The following is a 21516-nucleotide window of genomic DNA, read 5'->3' as shown; positions in this document are numbered from 1 at the left end:
GACTTAACACAAACTTATCTAAAGCTCCTGCTAAAGATGGACCCCATCTGACAGCAATAATGAGATATTCTCATAATCTGTGTGTCGGGATGATAGGGGTGGGATGGACCATTCTCTACCTGACCTATCCACAATGTCAGGAAGATAAGCAGGAGGGGCCTAACACTATTTCCTTGATCACCAGAGTCAGGGACTTTATCCTGAGGTCTGCCAGCCTGGCCACATTGTAATCAATGGGCTCTAGATAATACACAGCACACAGATAATACTGTTCTTAACTAAATAATCAGTAGCCCACACTGTCAAAGGAAATCTGTGTTGAGCAATTCTTACCACACAAGTGCCTCAGATGTAGTAGTAGGTAGCATGGCTTTGCGTGTAATGAGGATGCAGCCTTGCACACAATTCTGCTGCTTCTATACATTATCTGCATCTCTTATTCCCCTACATATTAAGCACAGAGATGGGCCAAAATTGAAGCCCACGTCCTTATGCATTTTGGATACAGATCGGTGGCGGAAAAAGGAGATACTGAATATGAATTAGTTGAATTCCCATATCCAAGCCAGTCTGTACAATTTTGGATCCACGTCAGATCTAAAACTGGAAAGGGTCCATGTTTTCCATTTCTGAGTAAGGTCCAACCAAAATATCACTAACACTTTGCAGGATATCAGCACCATCAGTCCTGATTTGAGCTTCAATCTCAATACCTAGCCCTACCCTACACTTGCAGGGGGTATCTGTAGTTAGCAGGTGCCACATCTATGTATGCACACAGAGTTGTAGCCATGATGGTTCCAGGAGATTAGAAAGACAAGGTGGGTGAGGTAATATCTTTTATTGGACCAAATTCTGCTGGTGAGAGAGACAAGTGATCGAGCTTACACAGAGCTCTTCTTCACGTTTCAGGAAGGACCTGAAGAAAAGCTCTGTGTAAAATAAAAGATATTACCTCACCTACCTTGTCTCTCTAATAGATACATATTGCATTTCAAATCCTGTTACTTATTCCTATATTGGAGGGGATAATTCTGTTTGTAATATGATTAATTGACCTGGGAGTACCCATAAGCAGGATTGAAATATGTAGCAGGAGCAGATAAACGCTATGGAATAAAATGTCCTATTTTCATGTACAACGTCTTCTGTAATGAAAAGAAGGAAAGACAGCAGATACACTATATAGCAAAAGACATTGGCATCCCCAGATAGTCCATTCACCCAGTAAGTTCTGCAACAATGGCCAATACCAGAAGATGCCACAGAACCCCCATAAAAGTACCTGGTGTATTTTGCAGTTCTGGAGAAGGGAAACATTACCCAACCCCACCTGGGGGATCAGTTAATGCCCTGAAGCACACTTGTTGACAGACAATCCATGGAGCTCACCCCTACTTCCTGTAACTGCAGAGGCTACTTTTAGTTACTCAGGGTGACATCCTGGCCCACCTGAAGTGAAGGGGGAAAAAATCTCCTTTGTTTCAATAGGGCCAGGATTTCACCCTCTGTCTTGCCTGCTCCCTTCACCACCACCAGTGTCCCTCATTCTGTACCTGAACCGACCACTTCTAGGAGAACAGTTCCATCTCCATAGCCCAGTCAGTTCTTGGCTGCGGAGACTTCTAAAAAAGGGGCCTGTTAGTGCCGAACGTGGTCGTGGGCACCAGTCAACAAGAAGCCAGACTGAGAACATCCACTCATTCCAAAGATCATTAAGACAGCCACTAGCTTTTTTGTCTCCACCAAGCTGGATTGAGTTCGAAACTGTGACTGAGGTAACAGGTCCACACATCCTGGCTACACCCAATCTCTGAAGATATACATTACTCATAAATGCCTCTTACTTCCGCATACTGTACATCAGACAAGCTCGATCCAGTTATAGTAAGAACACTTGGACATTCTCCAGGATACATGACATCAAAGATGACACAGCTCTGACCCATTGCCTCCCCCAAGTCCCCAGTCACACACGGTTACACTTGCAGAACAAAATTTTAACAGACAAGTCTTTTTAACCTCTCAGGCAAATTCATACCTTTGAAGAATTGTTTTCTGTTTAAAATTATACTGTTAATTTGAGGTTCTCTTTTTCCTTCATACAGAGATATTGAGTTGAAAGTTACAAGATCTTGCTGTCATTTTGAGAATGCCAGATCTAGCTTTTTGTAATTACACCGTGGCATAATAGTATTATGCCAACATATCTTATTAATCAGTATACACAGTGCGCAATTAGTGACTCAGTACCAACACACTCAAGAGAATCAGGGGGAGAGTTTGTCTGCCTGAAAGATTTCCTCATTACTATATCCCTTGAAGGGCCTGTGTGCCAAAATCATTTGCTTTATTCCTGAGTTTTGTGTGATTTTTCACATTACAAAATATTAGGAAATTTAGCAACAGCAGGACATGAATTCGGTGCTCTCTAAAGATTAGTAGCAAATATGTCCAGCTGCTCCCAGGATCTGATCAATTAAACAGCATATTTAAATATTTGGTTATACACTGGCATCCCCAAAAGCAAGAAAATCTTTCCTCCATCCCCATGTCAGTTGTTCATACTAAGTATCAATTTTAACCGGGGAACAAAAAAAGTCTTAATTTTTGGATCACTGGAACAGATCACTGTCACCACAAATTCACTGCCATTCTTCCCTGCCCCTGCCATACAGTCTTATATTAGTTGATATCAGGCACCAGGAAAAGAGAAGCTAAATGCACCCTGTGATATTATGAGGGAGAAATATAATATCCCAGTGACAAATCCAGGGAGCTCATGATCCCTTTGGGTCATGAAACTCTCAGGTCCTCTCTACAGGCAGACTAATGTGGTGGTGTCCTGCTTTCTCCCTCCAGGCTGGCTAGAATCATCAACATGTAAGGCACATCGTTATGCATATTCCAATTTGACACACAGGACTAAGCTGTCTGGGTTTTAGCTACTTTCCTGGCCACTCAGTCCTCAGGACAGTGAATCCTATTCCCAGCCCAGCTACTACACATTACACACTTCCACTCGACAGAACAGAGCTCTTTTAGCCTCTTGCAATTGTGCTGAATCACAATTTTGAAACCCCTTTTTGTTTACTAAATTTATATGAGGTTGAACAGGGCTTCCTAGAGAGCTGAGAGTACCACTTCACGATAGATAAAGAAGCTGGCTTTGTTAATTTTCCAGGGCACTCACTGGGTCTGTCTGGAGCACATAAAACTACTTTTTCAGAGAGAGGCACCGTAATACTCTCAAGTACCTGAGAATACAGGCCTATGAAGGGGTCATTTGGGAGACATTGTTATCTGTTAGAATAAGAATTTTTACAGAACTAATAGAAGAGACTCGGCCCTAGAGGCACCAGAGGCACTATCTTATTCAAAGAAGTAAAATATATTTTTTTCCCTATTCAAATTCAGTGCACCAATCACAGCTGTTAAACTAACAAACTGGCTCTCCCAGATGAAGAATCTGTAAGGGACAGATGTTCCAGTGTGTCCCAACCCTCCATAATGCACACTCCAGGAGGGGGCTCAAAGCAGCAGCAGCACTTCTTTGAATAGGGTTGCAGCCAGAGCAGAGCACTAAGGGACACATCCAAAAGTGCCTTCAATGATGGATAAATGTTCAGCTAGCTAAGACATGGTACACTGCCCCACCTAAGTCTGACCTAGAACCAGTAGCATTGTAAGTACTCTAATTGACCCTGGGCGTAACAAAAGGAGGATTGGGTGACAGATAAAGCGAAGGACACTGTCTTCTCTAAAGCACAGCAAATATTTCAAAATCTTCCTATAAGTACTTTGCACAGATGGCTATGAAAATTGAGTGTGTAAATAGATCACCCCAGATGTTTCCCTTCCTTACTCCATGAAATATAAACATCTATTAGAATTGCACACTTGTGAAGGAGAGCTTAGATAGAAATTGTTCAGCATAAATCTGGGCGTAATGCCCTCAACAACATGTCTGCCGCCTGGGGAGGAAAAAAAAAAGATCCTCTCAAATCCACTGGCTCTTCTGTGTTCATGAGATAACCTAGAATGAACAATTCTGGAATGTCAGAGACCAAAACAGCAAGTATTTAATATGGAGACTTGACTTCTATGATTTCCAGAAGATGCAGGCTGGGCCAAGGGTGGTGCTCTCTCTCTGTGCAAGTTAAGCTGACAGTTGGCAGAGCAGTGATGTCTGCTCTGCCTTCACTTAACTTCCCACACCCTGGGGGACAGAGGGAGACCTGTAATACATTGATCCAGTTATCTCAAGAGACTCAGAAATCCTCCCAGCCCCAGTCAACCCAGAAAGTACATCAACTCTCCTGTATGTATTCAATTGGTGCAAGCTTTCCCCAGCATTGTGTGTCAGTTCCAATTCGGGAGGGGGGGGGGGGTGTTCCATGGTCTGTTCATTTCCTTGACATCTCTGCTAAGATTGGGTTATTAATTCTAATTGTGAATTAAATGTTGTGATATGGAGAGATGTCTCACTAAATATAGTCCAGGCTACCAACAGGTCAAAAAGATATCAGACTCCCATCCACAGGTCCAGCAGAGGGCTGGAGAGCTGCCAAGCATGCCTGAAGCACCCAGATGTGGCTTCTCCAGGAGGACACAGATGGGACTGGTCTGAATCTCAAATCGTGTTAAACAATGTTTGCACAGACCACTGGACACCTGTCACAATTCCACACTTAGTCATTCCCTGCTGTGCACGTCCACTGTACAACCTGAATACGGGTCTGTTTGCCCAGCTGCTACAGACCTAAGAATCTGTGGAAACAGAGATCTGCCAAGCACAATGAGACAACTCCCAGAAGCAGAATCGATTACAAAGATCTTCAGTGTTATGATAATGGAAACTCTGCACTGACTGCTCTGGGTGACAGGGACATTTCTAATTCTCAGCACTATCAGTGCTTTCAATAATCATCTCAACTCCAATGAGACTGCACCATTCACACCTTGGCCATAGGGACTGGCAGTTCCCTGGAGAGATCACCTTTCCAATGTAAAACTCTGTTCTCTATCATCCTTCCACCCTTTGTCCGGATACCTCCAATCTCTCATTCACCACATACCCCCAGATCAGTCATATAATAAACCTCACTACAATGTACACTGAGTGGCTTCCTTGTTGGAAATCTCAGAGGCATCAAGAACTGAAAATGAGCCATGGAGGCTAAACTGTCTGCCGATTCCTAAAGGGGTCTTCTGTCCTTAGTGTGCTTTTCAGATTGGGGCACAAAAAGAACACAATTATATTGCTGCAGACCGCGCCCATTCTCCAGGGTTATGAATCTTGTAGACACTAAAGTTTACTCAACTTTCTCCCCACCGACCAATTCAAATAAGGCCTGGTCTACACTAGGAGTTTATGTCGAATTTAGCAGCGTTAATTCGACTTAACCGTGCACCCGTCCACACCAGGAAGCTAATTAGTTCGACCTAGAGGGCTCTTTAGTTCGAATTCTGTACTCCTCCCCGACGAGGGGAGTAGCACCAAATTCGACATGGCTATGTCGAATTAGGCTAGGTGTGGACGGAAATAGACCTTAGTAGCTCCGGGAGCTATCCCACAGTGCATCACTCTGTTGACGCTCTGGACAGCAGTCCGAGCTTGGATGTTCTGATCAGCCACACAGGAAAAGCCCCGGGAAAATTTGAATTCCTTTTCCTGTCTGGCCAGTTTGAATCTCATTTCCTGGTTGGACATCGGGGCGAGCTCAGCAGCACCGGCAACGATGCAGAGCTCTCCAGCAGAGGAGTCCATGCAATCTCTGAATAGAAAGAGGGCCCCAGCATGGACTGACCGGGAAGTCTTGGATCTGCTCGGTGTGTGGGGCTAGGAGTCTGTGCTTTCGGAGCTGCGCTCCAAAAAACGGAATGCAAAGACCTATGAGAAGGTCTCCAAAGCCATGAGAGACAGAGGATACAGCCGGGATGCAACGCAGTGCCGCGTGAAAATCAAGGACCTGAGACAAGGCTACCAGAAGACCAAAGCGGCAAACGGACGCTCCGGAGCCCAGCCCCAGACATGCCGCTTCTACGAGGCACTGCATGCCATTCTCGGTGGGTCTGCCACCACTGCCCCACCAGTGACCGTGGACTCCGACGATGGGATAATGTCGACGGCCAGTTCCTCGGCGATGTTCGCGGACGGGGAAGATGAGGAAGGAGATGAGGAGGAGGAGGTAGTCAACAGCGCTTACAACGCTGGTTTCCCCGACAGCCAGGATCTCTTCATCACCCTCACGGAGATCCCCTACCAATCCTCCCCGGCCGTTAACCCGGACCCTGAATCAGGGGAAGGATCAGTCGGTAAGTGCTTTAAACATGTAAACTTTTATTATTAATGGAACAGGAATCTGAACTATGTGAAAAGGAGGTATATATATATATATGGGGATAGAACAGAAATCCTCCTGGGAGATCTCCACGAAGCTCTCCTGGAGGTAATCGAAAAGCCTCCGCAGGAGGTTCCTGGGGAGAGCTGCCTTATTGGGTGCTCCGTGGTAGCACACTTTTCCGCGCCAGGCTTTCATGAGATATTCTGGGAGCATTGCCTCCCCGAGCATGGCAGCATAGGCCCCTGGTTTGTGCTGGCTTTCGCGCAGCACGCGCTCTCTATCTCCTTCACTGACCCTCCTCAGGGTGATCTCGCTCGGCGACTCCTGCATCTAATTAGGGGAATTACTGTAATGTTACGCCTGGTCCAAAGTATTTTTTAAAAATCTCCAGACAGACGGCGTAGCAGAGACTCAGCACGCTGCTGCGTGACAAGCGTAACGGAAAGCCAAAGAATCAAATGGACGCTCATGGAGGGAGGGAGGGGGGACTGAGGATGCAAGCTATCCCACAGTTCCTGCAGTCTCCGAAAAGTATTTGCATTCTTGGCTGAGCTCCCAATACCTGTACGGTCAAACACATTGTCCGCTGTGGTTCAGGGCATAGCTAGTCAATGTACCCCCCTCCCCCACCCCCAGAAGGAAAAGGGAAAAAAATCGTCTCTTGACTCTTTTAAATGTCACCCTATGTGTACTGAATGCTGCTGGTAGACGCGATGCTGCGGCATCCTCCCCCCCCCCACCCCGCATCATGGGTGGCTGACGGTACAATACGACTGGTATTCGTCGTCATCATCAGCCTTGTGGCAGATGGTGTAGTGCAGTAGGACTGCTATCCGTCCTCGTCATCAGCCCATAAGTAGACGGCCTGCTAACCATCTTCATCATAGCAACAGGGGGCTGAGCTCCATCAGCCCCCGCCCTTCATGTGTAAAGAAAAGATTCTGTACTGCCTGGACTATCATAGCAGCAGGAGGCTGCCTTCCCCTCATTTCATTTCAGTAACAAGTCACTGTTTCTTATTCCTGCATTCTTTATTACTTCAGCACACAAATGGGGGGACACTGCAACGGTAGCCCAGGAAGGCTGGGGGAGGAGGGAAGCAACAGGTGGGGTTGTTGCAGGGGCACCTCCTGTGAATGGCATGCGGCTCATCATTCCTGCATGATCTGACATGGAGCGGCTGTGCTCTTTAGTTCTCTGATACACTGGAACCCTAGTACACTTGCCCCATATTCTAGGCAGGACTGATTCTATTTTTAGATACCATAAAGGAGGGATTGACTCGGGGAGTCATTCCCAGTTTTGTCTTTTGCGCCCCCGGCTGATCTCGGCCAGGGGCACCTATGACAGCAGCAGAAGGTATAGTGCAGTAGGACTGGTAACCGTCATCACATTGCCAATTTACAATGGCATGGTAGACGGTACAGAACGGCTGCTAACCATCTCTGCTGTCATGCAAAAGCAAATGAATGCTGCTGTGTAGCGCTGCTGAATCGCCTCTGTCCGCGGCATCTAGTACACATATGGTGACAGTGACAAAAGGCAAAAAAGGCTCCATGGTTGCCACGCTATGGCGTCTGCCAGGGTAATCCAGGGAAAAAGGGCTCGAAATGATTGTCTGCCGTTGCTTTCCCGGAGGAAGGAATGACTGACGACATTTACCCAGAACCACCCGCGACAATGATTTTTGCCCCATCAGGCACTGGGATCTCAACCCAGATTTCCAAGGGTCGGGGGAGACTGCGATGGGGTGGAACAGGGGCAGAGCTTATGCTTTCCGGATTGCCTGCAGCAGGAGTGCGCACGAGATAGGTGCTGTGCATGCTCTTGTTCACAGACACAGACTAGACTGTGTTCATTGTTCGCAGAAATGTATCTTTGCAAGGAATTCACTCCCTTTTTCCCATCACACAGCTTCGACTGTCTCCAGACCTGCCCCAGCATCCCCCTCACAGCGGCTGGCAAAGATTAGGCGGCGAAAGAAAAAGACACAGGACGAGATGTTCGCTGAACTTATGGGCTGCTCCCGAGCCGAGGCGGACCAGCAGAGCCAGTGGAGGGAGACCCTCTCTCTGTACCAGCGCTCACACAGCGAACGGGAGGAGAGGTGGCGTGAGGAAGACAAGCAGGAGACTCAAACGCTGCTTGGACTAATGAGGGAGCAAACGGACACACTCCGGCGCCTTGTGGATGTTCTGCAGGACCGCAGGCAGGAGGACAGAGCCCCCCTGCAGTGTATCTGCAACCGCCCTCCCCCGCCACAAAGTCCCATACCCCCCTCACCCAAAATAACCAGAAGGAGGGGTGCCAGGGGCCGTGAAAACTGTCACTGCACCCCAGCAGAGTGCTCAAGTACCCAAAAGCTCTCATTCCCTAAATTTTGAGAAGTCCTTCCCTTCCTGACTCACCCAAGCCTCAATCCCAGTTTCATCCCCTAACTGTCTAGTTAATTATTAAAAATACTTTGCTGTTATTTACTGTTTCCGTCATTTTTTTTTTTTTTACAGAAGACTGTGTTTGAAGGCGGGGGTGGGGAAGGGGGTTGGTAATTGCATAGGACAGTCACCTTTACCAGGGTACAGACACGGGGGCAGGATCAGCAGCAGGTCACACACACAATGCAGTCAGTAGGCACCCTGGTCGGTATGGGAGGTGGTTTCCAGGTTCTGTGTGGGTGGGGGGGGACGTGACTTTGAAGCGGGGGAGGGCGGTTACAGATCTTATGCAGCGGTCCTTGTCCTGGACCACAGAGCCACGCAGCAGGGGAATCTGTATCCGTCCTCCTCCGCAACAAGGTCACATAGCCCCCCGCACACAGAATCCCAAAAAGGAGGGATGGCAGGCTCCGTTGAAACAACCAGTCTGGCACTGCGGACCGCTCTAGGAGCAGGAGCCTGTCATTCCTCGAGTTTAGAGGCGGTCTTTACATCACCGCACACCCTACCCAGCACAGTCTGCGTCCCAGTTTCAACCCTTTAACGCAAAGTCATTAATAAAGAAACCTTTGTTAAGTAACAATGGAACATGTATTTTATTTTTACACGTGTGTTGGAAGGGGGAAAACGGGGTATGTAACTGCAGAGGATAGTCAACAGTAACTGGGTAAAGAAACAGGGGCAGGTTCAGCTTCTCTGTAAAGAAACTGAACAGTCACAGGTCACGCTGCTTGCTGGGGAACCTAGGTTTCAAAGCCTCCTGGATGTACAGCGCTTCCCGCTGGGCTCTTCTAATAGCACAGGTGTCAGGCTGAGTGTAATCAGCAGCCAGGCGATTTGCCTCAACCTCCCATCCCTCCATAAAAGTCTCCCCCTTGCTCTCACAGAGATTGTGGAGCACACAGCAAGCTGCAATAACAATGGGGATATTGGTTTCGCTGAGATCCCAGCGAGTCAGTAAGCTTCGCCATCTCCCCTTGAGACGTCCGAAAGAACACTCCACCACCATTCTGCACTTGCTCAGCCGGTAGTTGAAGAGTTCCTGTCACTGTCCAAGGCGCCTATATAGGGCTTCATGAGCCAGGGCATTAGCGGGTAGGCTGGGTCCCCGAGGATCACTATAGGCATCTGCACATCCCCAACAGTTATTTTGTGGTCCGGGAAGAAACTACCTGCCTGCAGGCGTCTAAACAGACCAGAGTTCCTGAAAATACGCGCGTCATGAACCTTGCCCGGCCACCCGACGTTGATGTTGGTAAAACGTCCCCTATGGTCCACCAGTGCTTGCAGCACCATTGAAAAGTAGCCCTATTTCTCAGCAGCTGACTGTGGAAGAGGTGGACGATAAGGTGCGAGGAGTTGACAACGGCCATAACTGCAGCGGGCTCCATGCTCGCAGTGCTGTGGCATCCACGCTGTCACTGACCAGAAAAGTGCACGAACAGATTGCCCGCAGGCGCTTTCAGGGAGGGAGGGCGGGAGTGACGGTTCAATGATGACAGTTACCCAAAACCACCCTCGACACATTTTTTCCCCCAGCAGGCATTGGGGGCTCTACCCAGCATTCCAATGGGCAGCGGGGACTGCGGGAACTGTAGGATAGCTGCCCACAGTGCACCGCTTCCAAAGTCGACGCTTGCCCTGTTAGTGTGGACTCACAAAGTCGAATTAGTGTCCTTAGTGTGGATACACAAATTCGACTTCGTAAGGTCGATTCCACAAATTCGACTTAAGTTGAATCGAACTACTCTTGTAGTGTAGACATACCCTAAGACACTCAAACCAGGTTTCCACCATTCCCACTATAGTCTTCACTCATATTTTCACAGGCAGCACAGAGCAGTAACTTAGCCGACTATTTCCGCACTGCATTTGCCTCTATATTCATATATACCTGGCTAGCCTGGAACTTTATAAGGTGGTGAGTCTTGAGTAACTCTTGGTATGTCATGTTCTGAGCTTCTATACTAAAAAGAGATCTATTTATTCTTTTTTGGAGAAGCATCATGCTTCCAGAGGTCATAAGTATCACACATATTAATTTACATAACAAATAGGGACAAATTGAAGAGAATATAAACCAAGCTAAACCTTCATCCAAAACTCTCATCAAGCCTAAGTTTTTTGTTTGTTTTTGAGCTCTCAAAGCACAAATATATCATTTAAAGCTATTTCACGGTATTTTTACCCCAAATCAGGATCAGCCATGCTAGTGTCAAGCAGACATCTGAACTTTTGGTGCTCCTCTGAACCTCACAGCCTTTTAAAGTTTGCATTCAGTGTGCATCCTGCCATGTTAGCAATGAACAGAGTGCAACATTTCTTCTTGATATTTCATACAAAAGCTCCTGAATCTAGAAGCAGGCTCATTACTAACGAGATCAGCAATGAGAAAGGATTGTTAGCATCTTGGCTAAATTTTAAAATGGTAAAAACAAGATATAAAGTAAGTTTAGTGTTGGGCAAACAGTGCTAAGCTGACACGTGGAGATTTAATGACTATCCACAGAAGATACACAACTTTTTCCCACACTGAATCTCCTTCCTAACTAAGGGTGACTGACCCACAGCGCATTCAATCTTTGGCTCTTTGCTGAGACTGCCAGCGATGGGGACTGTTAGTGTGAACAGTAATGGAGATTTGTGATGAGGACCCCTCTTCACTAGGATATGAAATGAGAACCTACCAGTTTGTTTTATATATACACACATAACCTTTTGGCCTGTATCTTCTATATCCTCCATTGCTTTGACTTGTACTATGGGGCTTTGTGGTGGTTCTTGATTTTTAGACCTATTCGAATAGTGTACCAATTGCCAGTGTTGTACAGTACAGTGAAGGTAACTGAGTTATTTCCAAAACACAAAAATGAAATAAAGTTCAGTGGGGTACCTGGCTCAAGTGCCGCTCTGTCGATGGTGACAATGCAGAGCAGATCTGCCAGCTCGCCCTGGTAAACCGTCGGGTTGTCCGAATGCATCGAGACATTAAACACAGGACCTAAAAGACAGCAATTTAATCCCATTATTCATTCAAGGTTCCTTCTTTGTGTTACCCAAAAGCTTTTAACCAGTGCTTAAACCAATCTACGTTAGTTTGTGAAGCGCTCTGATATCAGATGACTATTATATTGCCTTTGCTCCCAGAGTGAAGATTTATGGAGCCACTTACATATTCTTTAGGACACTGATTTGCCGGTGGAAAGTACCAATCACCAGCTCTGATGTCCTCTACTGATTCATAGAACAGGCACAGTATGGCAGCAGGAGTTTACCCCACACTGTCCTCTGCCAGTGTGCCTCCCACTTGCCCTGGAGGAGGCCCCTGTGCGCATCTTTCACCTGTTCAGTCTTGGACGGACACACACACACACACGCCCCCGCTTTGATTGTAGAGCCACTGATGTGTGTGATGTGGACATATCTATTAGGAGCTGAACAAAGCCCAACTCACCTTTTAAACCATGTAACCTTTATTATATGGCCACAATTCCATATGATTTTATACGGGTCCTGGCTTTACCATATACAACTTCTTCTATGATCCTAGGCAAGTCAAAACATCTGTGTCTGAACTCCTCCAGCTGTACAATGGTGATATGGATATACCCTCACAGGGGTGTGGTGAGATGCTCAGCTACTATGGTGATGTGCACCACAGAAAAGCCTTTAGGATCAAGACACCCACTTTTGACCAGTACCAAATCCGTGGTGCAAAATTAATGACAGTGATGGTACTTCACATAGGTTTACATGGCTAGAACTGTACCTCTTTTGTAGGCAGAAGACTGAACGACAGATATCTGACTATCCCATAATATGAGTCCTCCACTAAAATAAGGGTTCACCTACCACAGAGGTGAGAAACTAGACAGCACCATCTATGGTTGTCTCCATCATTCTGTGGTCTAGGCCCTACTTTAATTGCAATACTCTTCATAACTCTTGCAGTGTCCCGCCAGGTTTCTGATGGGAAACCTCCTAGGAAAATCCAGGTTTCTGTAGGAAGCTGTACTAGCGACTGAGTTAGATTGTACTTGTTCTTCACGTTACTACTGAACCAATGCTCTGGAATGGAATTAGGGCATTGTGCCACTGGAAGTGTAACCTTTTGGTTGAGATATTGAAGACCGCAGAGGGCTGACTATTTGTGGTCCACATAGATTACAGAGCACTTTTTACAAGAGCCAAAATTCCAATTAAGAGGAAGCAATTACTTTGTGGTTTCTTAAATTTGCCCTATGATTTCAAATGGGCATAATTTTCTTTACTTTCTGTTAAACTGTAGTGCAACATTCTTGTGTGCAGTTAAGTCTCTCATTTCCCCCCGTCCCCCTCCCCGAAATGGCTGCATTTTGGCAGCGATGAAGCAACGTCTACCTATGCAAGTTTATAAAACCGCTGTCACATGAAAGGCATTATATAAAAGTGTAAGATGTCCCTGAAAACATGGCGATAAATGAACAAAGAAGCCTTAGAAGTTGTATGAACTATTGGTTGAGACTTGAAGAGTCTGCTAGAACATATTTACATTTAAGAGTAACATAGAACATTTAAGAGACCCAGAATTTTATGAAGTTCAGATGCTATTGTGATGGGTGCCTTATAAATGCATTATAATACACACACATTTTAAAAGTTAACACGTTGAGCCCCCCACCCCCCCAGTTCCCCGCAAGGAAAAGGGAAGGAATATTAGCATGACCACTTCCTCAGACTCTGTCCAAGATCTTCCTATGAAAATTCAAATTGTTTCCAAGGATAGCCAGCAATCTCATTGCCATTAAAGGTGTTGTTATGTTTATCCTTCAAATAAAACAAATTAAGCTCTTTCCTGTTAGTCTTCAGTGAGCTGTGCAGCTAGAAATTAAAGATGCTAACACACTTGTTACAAAGCCAATGTTAACCATCACGTTCAGGCCAGCATCCCTTCATTTGATTTTATTTAAATTTATAAAACATCAAAGAGATTGCCATGTTTGCTTGCAGTACCACTGCCCTCCCAGAGTCTAATGTGCTGCAGTATAGACTGAATTTGAATGGCAACCATAATCACTGTATCCTGTATTATATGCACTCCATTTTACAGTAAGCAATTCAGCGATTCAGCATCAGTGAGTGAACTCTCACTTCAGGTCAGGAGAGAATCACTGCATTCCCACAGATCCTGCCACTTGGTTGGTAGGGAGAAGAGAATCAAGCTTGCGTTCTTGTACATACTTCCCTAGAGACCATGGACAGAGAGTGAGAGAAGAATTGTCTGATCTTTATCAATGTCACTTTGCTCTGCTGAGTGTTTCAAAAGCATAGCCTCGATACTCTGTGTGTGTGTGTAGGCAGAGAGGAGAGTTATCAACGCAGAACATCACACATTGTGACCTGTAGTTTCTGCAGGTCACGTCTCTATATTAAAGATGAGGTCATCTGCGATCTACTCCATTTTATAGACATTGATTGCAGCCATCAAGGCCCCAGCAAGTTGCCAGTGCAGCTTCTCAGCTGGGCAGAATCTGAGCACCCTTTACCATAAAAGAACTTAAAAGCAGAATTCAAAGTGCTCAGGTCATTATCAGATCAAATGTTTTCATCTCTTATAAAAGAGAATTTCTGCTTTCAGACCATCAGCTGCATTTCCCTGCTTGTCACCAGCATGCCCAAGTTTCTAGGGCAATACTGATGCAACAAATAGAGCAGCTGCTTCCCTATGTCCATCATTTAATGATCACACTTCCCCTAGGTAAACCACAGTAACCAGCGGGAAATCATTAGTTCCCTTCCAGAGTACACAATTCCTGCAAATCATCTCCACACTGGGGAAAATTGACCCTGAAGCACAAAGAAAGTTAGGAGGAGGGAAGAATGCCATCATCCTTCGAGGGGAACACTTTCCCAGTGAGGCACCATCCCACTGTTCACACCAATGTCCCTGACCTCTGGCCTGAAGAGACCACCTTCAGAGATAAGCTCATGGCTCATTCAATTATTTGTCCCTCTGCAGAAGTTGCAAGTACCTGAGGACAATCAATGCTCATGGTTATGATTGTTTGTGATGTGGGCACTTAACCAGGAATTGGACTGAGATGACCAACTCTATGTCACGCAGGCCACTGAAACACCATCAGAAAGTAACACGTTTTGGTTGCTACCCACTTGGGCAGGATTTGTACTAGTGACCTAGCTGTGAAGTGCTCCATAACTCCCTAAAAGTCCCCTGCAGCCACCAAGTCCCCATTCCTTAAATTAAAAAAAAAAAAAGGCAGCTGAAAGTAATCTTTATTTTCAGAGTGCTATTGCCTTGAGCTAATAGGAATAGATAAGCAGGAATGATCAGTGAACCACTCCCACAGAAAAACAATGCTGTGATCTGTCAGCTAAAGCATACATAGCAAAAAATCCGCTACCTGGGCATTTTCTTTCTGAGGGCTCTAAGAAAAGCATCTTGGCAAGCACTGGCATCAGTGCAACAGCATACAGCTTTCAGGCATGCCTCTTAGCACAGGGCACCCAACTTAAATGAGCAACAGTAAAGACTTCTGGGACACTGGTGAAAATCAGGTTGGTTTTACCTCACGCTCATAGCTCCATCTTAACCCTGTTGCCTGTACTTAATACTTTAAAATATGGACAGTCACTATTACAAACGACAAACAGAATTTTCAGTTACAGTACAGACAATCACATGACTTGTTTTATAGATCTCACTGAGACCTAAATCAAGCCAAGTTTGAAAATATTATTCGGTAGGTTTAAAGTCTGGAACATTTAAAGCTGAATGACCTCAAGTTTGGAAAAATCAACGTCAAAGCCAATTTAGCTTTGACTCAAGCTAAGAAATCCAATGAAAAAGTTTGAACATAAACTTTTCAGACAAGCATTCTTTGAGGAAAACTGGTTCCCTAGTTCTGAAATTAAGTTGACATTTTGTAAATCTCATTGAAACTTAAAAATCAAACCAAGATCGAACTCAGACAGTAAACTGTGGTACATACTCAGGTAATACGGAATACCTGTTTTTATTCTACTATATTATGGTTGTAAAGATTAAAAAGTTGTTATATTAAAACGCTATAAACATAATGACAAAGTTAAAATAGATCTTTCAACCACAGCTCTTCATTTTTGAAAGACTGATTACTCAAGTCCAACATTACACCACCTTGATTTTGGGAGTGGGAGGTTAGGGAGGAATGAGGTTAAGCATAATTTAAAAAACAACCAAGAGTCAAAGTTGCTAAATGGGAATTTGTAAATTCCAGGACCAGGATTTATTTGGTTTAATTCCTCCTGAATGCCACTGCTGGTTAACTCTCCTGGCCAAAATGCTGGGCCAGAGAGTTTAGTTCAATCCAAAAAACAGAGAACATCTCAGTGCCTAGCAGTTTGAAGTGACTTAGCTTTAGATTTTTTTAAAAAGCTATAGCAATTTCATCTGTGGATTCACTGAAAAAAGCTAATGGTTCAAATAACATCAAGCTTGGTTTATTCCTTAGAGCTCAAAGACATCTACACAAGAAGCCAGGCTTGAACAAAACTGGCTTACTTGATTGAGTTATACTTGCACAAAACCTCTGAGTTTAAGGATTGTTTTCCTTTTATTTTTTAAAGACTCATGCAGAGAATTTAAAATAAAAACAGCTGAATTGATAGCAATCGATCTTTCTAGATCGCTGGATCAAGACCAAGTAAAGTGCAGAAAATAAATGTTTCAGAAAGTTAGAAGTAATGGGAAAAAGGATTTCTAATGGAAGGTGGCAATCTTAACGTCTGGCCTTCTATACTGCATTTTAGACTGTGTTCTCAAAGCACTATACAAAAATCAAATTTAGCTTCATGTAGACAAGTATTATCCCTATTTTATAGATGGGAAAAGTGGGGGACGGAGAAGTTAAGTAACTTGCCCAAGGTAACTGTGGCTCAGAAACAGAAGTACAAACAAGGAATTCTGTCACATACTCTCTTCCTCAACAGCCAGACAGCAATCATTGTAGTGGGCCTTTTCTCCTTGAAATCAGGCAGTGCCATAAACCATGCGAGGAAAAATTGATGCAATCTGCAAATTCTCTCTATTCAAAAATATTACTCATAACTGCCCTGGCACTAAGCCATCCACTACTGCACTGAAGAGACCATAATCTGCTCTTCTCCAAGTAATAAACTCCTCTCAACCTCCCCCACTGCCTTTATTCTTTCTATAGAGATTTCCCTAACCAGCACCATCCCAAATTTCATAATAGTTATTACTGGAAAGAACCCTCTGTACTTTAATCTGTGGTTTACATTCCCAACTACAAATTGACGAGGGGAAAAAACGATGATGACTAAACATATTTCTACCCACTAATAAAGGGTAGAAAATACAGGGATTTCTTGCCAGGGAGTTTCTGCTGTATTGCACTTCATTCACTTCCCTAATTAAGACAAATATATTTGATCAAGTGAGTGAGTGATGCAGAAAGAGAAGGAAAGGGAGAAGTCAGATCTCCGGGTTAGCAGAGGGCAGAGTTTTATTTTAATCACAAGTTTAACAACAAATACGCAGCTCACATTTCAACAGTTCTTGGTTTATCTTTGCTCCTTCCAAAACAAGTGATAAAACATTGCTGTGTAATGAGCTCATTCACAGATGTAATCCAGAGTTGAAGATTACACCAAGATGCTTCTTAAATTCCCTTTTGTTTCTGACTCTCACCAGCTTTCACCCTTCACTGGGGTTTCTCTGGAGGCAGCCAGCAGAGTGAAGCCAAGCTCGATTCCTATCTCTCTTACATCTTATTTTACAGAAGCACATTATAACCACCACCACCAGCAAATCACTTCTATGGAACAGAAATACTGTATTGGATCTCTGTGTAACCATGCAGGGCCGGTGCAACCCATTAGGTGACCTAGGCGGTTGCCTAGGGCGCTAGCATTTGGGGGGCGGCATTTTGGGTCCTTCTGCGGCGACCAGATCTTCGGCAGCCCCGGTCATGGTCGGCATTTAGGCAGAGGGACCTGGGGCGGGGGGTGCGGAGAGGGCCGCCTGCAGCAAGTAAGGGGGGGGTGCAGCACACAGGGGAACCGCTCCCCGCCCCAGCTCACCTCTGCTCCACCTCCTCCCCTGAGCACACCGCCCCGCTCTGCTTCTCTCTCTCCCAGGCTTGCAGCACCGAACAGCTGATGGGCGCCGCAAGCCTGGGAGGTGGGAGAAGTGGAGCGGCGACAGCGTGCTCCGGGACAAGGCGGAGCAGAGATGAGCTGGGGTGGGGAGCTGCCGCATGGCTCCTCAGGCCAGGGGGAGTGCCTCAGGGCGGGGGGGGGAGCTGCCGCAGGGGGGAGGAGCTGTCCTGGGGAGAGGCACCTTAGGGCGGAGAGCTGCCACAGGGCTCGGGGGGGGGGGGCAAGGTGGAGGTTTCTCCTAGGGCACAAAACATCCTTGCACCCACCCCGTAACCATGCTGTGGGAGAAGCCATTCTAAATACTATCTGGGGGATGATGGCAAATAATTTAACCCTATGGGATAAGCCACCTGAATTGCAGGGTGACTGGGTGCCTCTGCGTACACAAGTAGGAAGCTTTTCACATCTAGGTCACTGGCTCAACTGTGGCGCAGCTAGGAAGAAGGATGAACCCATTACTATCTGATGGCTGTACAATGACCTGGGTGAAATGAATGTTTTCGTCCCAGCCTGAGGCCTAGCCAATAGGGGTCCACATCCCAAAAACCACACATGCAGTTAGACCTTTGTTACCCAGCTCAGCAAGGGGATGGAAAAGGCCATGGGAAAGTGAACACTCCTCTCTTTCAGTGGTGATCCCCCGTGAGTGCAGTGAAAAAAGACATATTGTGGAATAAGAAGTTAGCACTGCTCGGAGTCTTAGTAGTCACCAGTCTCCAGGGTTGTTGATTTAGCACCTTTCAGTTGCCAAATAGACCTTTGCCCTCAAAGGACTCAGAGAATTTCTCCAAGTGGGCTAACAACAGATCCTTTAGGTTAATGAGAATTGGGGCACTGGTCTAGCAAGGGTGTTTCACTGTATGAAGGAGCAGCTCTAACATCACCTAGCATGCATGGTTTATACCCTGAGGTGGAAAGTATTCAACATGTTACAAGTAGTTCTAATTATTAAGAAGTCTGGTCCAAAGGAAGGCTAGGAAGGATCATGAGCTTTGGGTTGGAGGTGTGTGCCCTATGAAAGGGACTACCTTGTGAGGCGTTTAAAGAACTAAATAGATACAGGGTTTGGCCAGATTAAGAGAGGACACATGTACACATATCTGAAGAGTGTAGGTACTAAGGAGGGAGAAGAACTGCTTTGGGTTGTGCCAGGAAATGTCACTAGGAGTGATGGCATGAAATTAAGAGAAGGAGATTTCAGACTGGATATCAAGAAATATTTGCCAACAAGTGAGAACTATTAGACTGCAGAATAATCTCCCAAAGGAAATGACAGTTCTTCCATTTCAGGATACTTTTCAAAGTAGACTAAAAAAAGGGAATTGGAGAATCACTGGAAATCTTTAAATCAAGACTGGATGTTTTTCTAGAAGATAGGCTTTAATTCAATCACAGCTATTGGACTTGCAGCAGAAATTAAAACAAGTCCTGTGGCAGGTTATGCAGGAGGTTAAACTAGATGATCACAATGGTCCTTTCTGGCCATAAAAATCTACGAAGCTATCCACTAGGGAACAATCTCCAATCGACTCAGGTTTTGGGAGTACATAGACTATACCTAGTAGTTCCCCTCTGCTTCTCTCCCACATACTTCTAATTTATGTGATTCTGAAATATAGATTTAATCACATCTTTCAATTAATGGAATTTCAAGTAGGCTTTTCCTTTAAGTTTCAGACCATGAATTTACTGCAGTAAATTCATCTTTATTCAGCACTGAGCAAAGAAACAAGGTGGCCTCTGCCTGCAGCCAGCAAGTTGTGCCACCACTGGAAAGAATCTGGAGGGAGACATTTTCCCACAGATATTAATGGAAAAACTTTTCATAACAATGCCACATTTCAAGATTATTATTGGTGGGAAATACTGGAGTTTGTGTGTGCAGTCTCCAGCTTGTATATAAAAATCTTACAGGCCTCCTGCAGTTCAAACAGGTCACATTTCACAAGGTGTATGTGCATAAAAAAAGCTTTCCTTGAAACACAGCCAAGCTGAGACAAAACAGATCTGGGAGGAAGCCGGGTTAGAGGAAAGGACTTCCAATCCAACAAGTCCCCCAGCTCCGAACAGAAATCAATAGAGACACAGAAGGATATTCCTACAACCACTAAAAGCTTTCACGTAACACTCATTAACGACTTCCTTTGCTGAGAGAGTTTCTCTATTTTCTTATTTATTCTCACCCCTGTACCTTATCCCCAAAGCGTGGACTCAGGATACTGTTATAGTTTGAGCTTCTCAAATTGGAGATTGGAACACTACAGTTGTTAACTGTTTAGATAAGTAACCTGATTTTAAACCAGCAGCAGCAGTTAAAATGCCTTGCTGGTCAGCAGTGACTGTTCTAAAGGGTCAGGAATTCCAGAGGGTGAAGCAGCGCTATTACCAAGCGGAAGATGGAAGCATCGTTCGGAGCAAGTCAGAGTTCACCCCCATCAGGCCTCCACTCAGTTCAGGATTTACTGCATAGTGGCACTTTCTAGCTTTTTCAATCCTTCATGGACTTGTTCCAGCCTATGTCAAGGACCTCATCTCACTACTCCCCACCCATTGGCTTTTGTTCCCTTCACACAGTCTTCATGAGTGCCTTCCCCTCTGCAGAGTCTGCTATGTAGAATAGCCGACCTTACCTTTCACCTCTGAACTTTGACCTCGATCAAGTCAATATCTGCACATAGGTGATGGAACTAGGAGTGCTGCCGCACCCCCGGCGTGAAGTGGTTTCCATTATATACAGGGTTTACAGTTTGGTTCAATGGCTCTCCGCACCCCCACTATACAAATTGTTCCAGCACCCCTGACACTGTGCCCATTTTCTCATAGTAAAACAAGGATACCACCTCCTATCTGACATGAAAGAGATATACGGGTAAATTAATTTGCATAAGCACCTTCACTGTTATTGGGCATCTTCTGTCTGAGGCTGGTGAGTAATCTTCAAATCTTAGTCAAAACATTTCTCCTTAAACTATGCTTTTAAATTTCTCCCTACCTTTGCTATTCATCTGTGTAACTATTACTTCAATCCACAATGTATCCTGAATTTAAGTTGTATTTTAACCCATCTTCTACGTAAGCCCAACCATAGACATTCATTCCCCCTAGAAAGCTAGGTGTGTTGTATCTGCCTGTAATCATTCCTCTAAATTTGACTCGCCTGTCTGAATCCAGGAACAGAACAAAAAGGCACAGGGCATAGGAATGGGGCTAGAGGAAGGGAGGTGTGGTATGCACTCTCATGTGTGCCCCTGTTCCTAACAATTAGCAGGAAGTCATTTTTTGGTTTGGCATGTATGCCAACGTCCCTTCTAATTGAGCTTGAGGAGTTCCTTTTTCTCCAGAGTTGCTTCAGTCTGGCAACACCAGCATTTCCCATCCAAACTGTATAAAGACAGTTCAAGACAAGGTCCCAAATAAATAACCTGCAGACAAATAGGATTTTAAAACGTCAGCTAATCACTCAAAGTGAGGCAGCAGGTCGAGCTGCAAGAGAGCTTTTAGAAAAGCTACTACTCGGGGGGACTGGAAAGGCCAGTGCAGATGATATTACAATCAGAACTGGACGAGACTGACAT

The 21516-nt window shown here is 45.2% G+C and overlaps 1 protein-coding gene across 1 annotated transcript in view; it reads right to left on the bottom strand.

The window, feature by feature from the left end:
- The window catches only part of PTGFRN (prostaglandin F2 receptor inhibitor), a 101256-nt gene that overhangs the window by 12825 nt on the left and 66915 nt on the right, over nucleotides 1-21516 (bottom strand). The window contains exon 7 of the mRNA XM_045002008.1: nucleotides 11676-11783. Within this exon, the coding sequence (XP_044857943.1) occupies nucleotides 11676-11783 (108 nt within the window). The remainder of the gene's footprint in view (nucleotides 1-11675; nucleotides 11784-21516) is intronic.

This window comes from Mauremys mutica, chromosome 1 (assembly GCF_020497125.1).
Source record: "Mauremys mutica isolate MM-2020 ecotype Southern chromosome 1, ASM2049712v1, whole genome shotgun sequence".
In the NCBI taxonomy this organism is placed as follows: domain Eukaryota; kingdom Metazoa; phylum Chordata; order Testudines; family Geoemydidae; genus Mauremys; species Mauremys mutica.
Note: the sequence above shows the minus strand (reverse complement) of the source record. Positions and strands in the feature narration are given on the sequence as shown.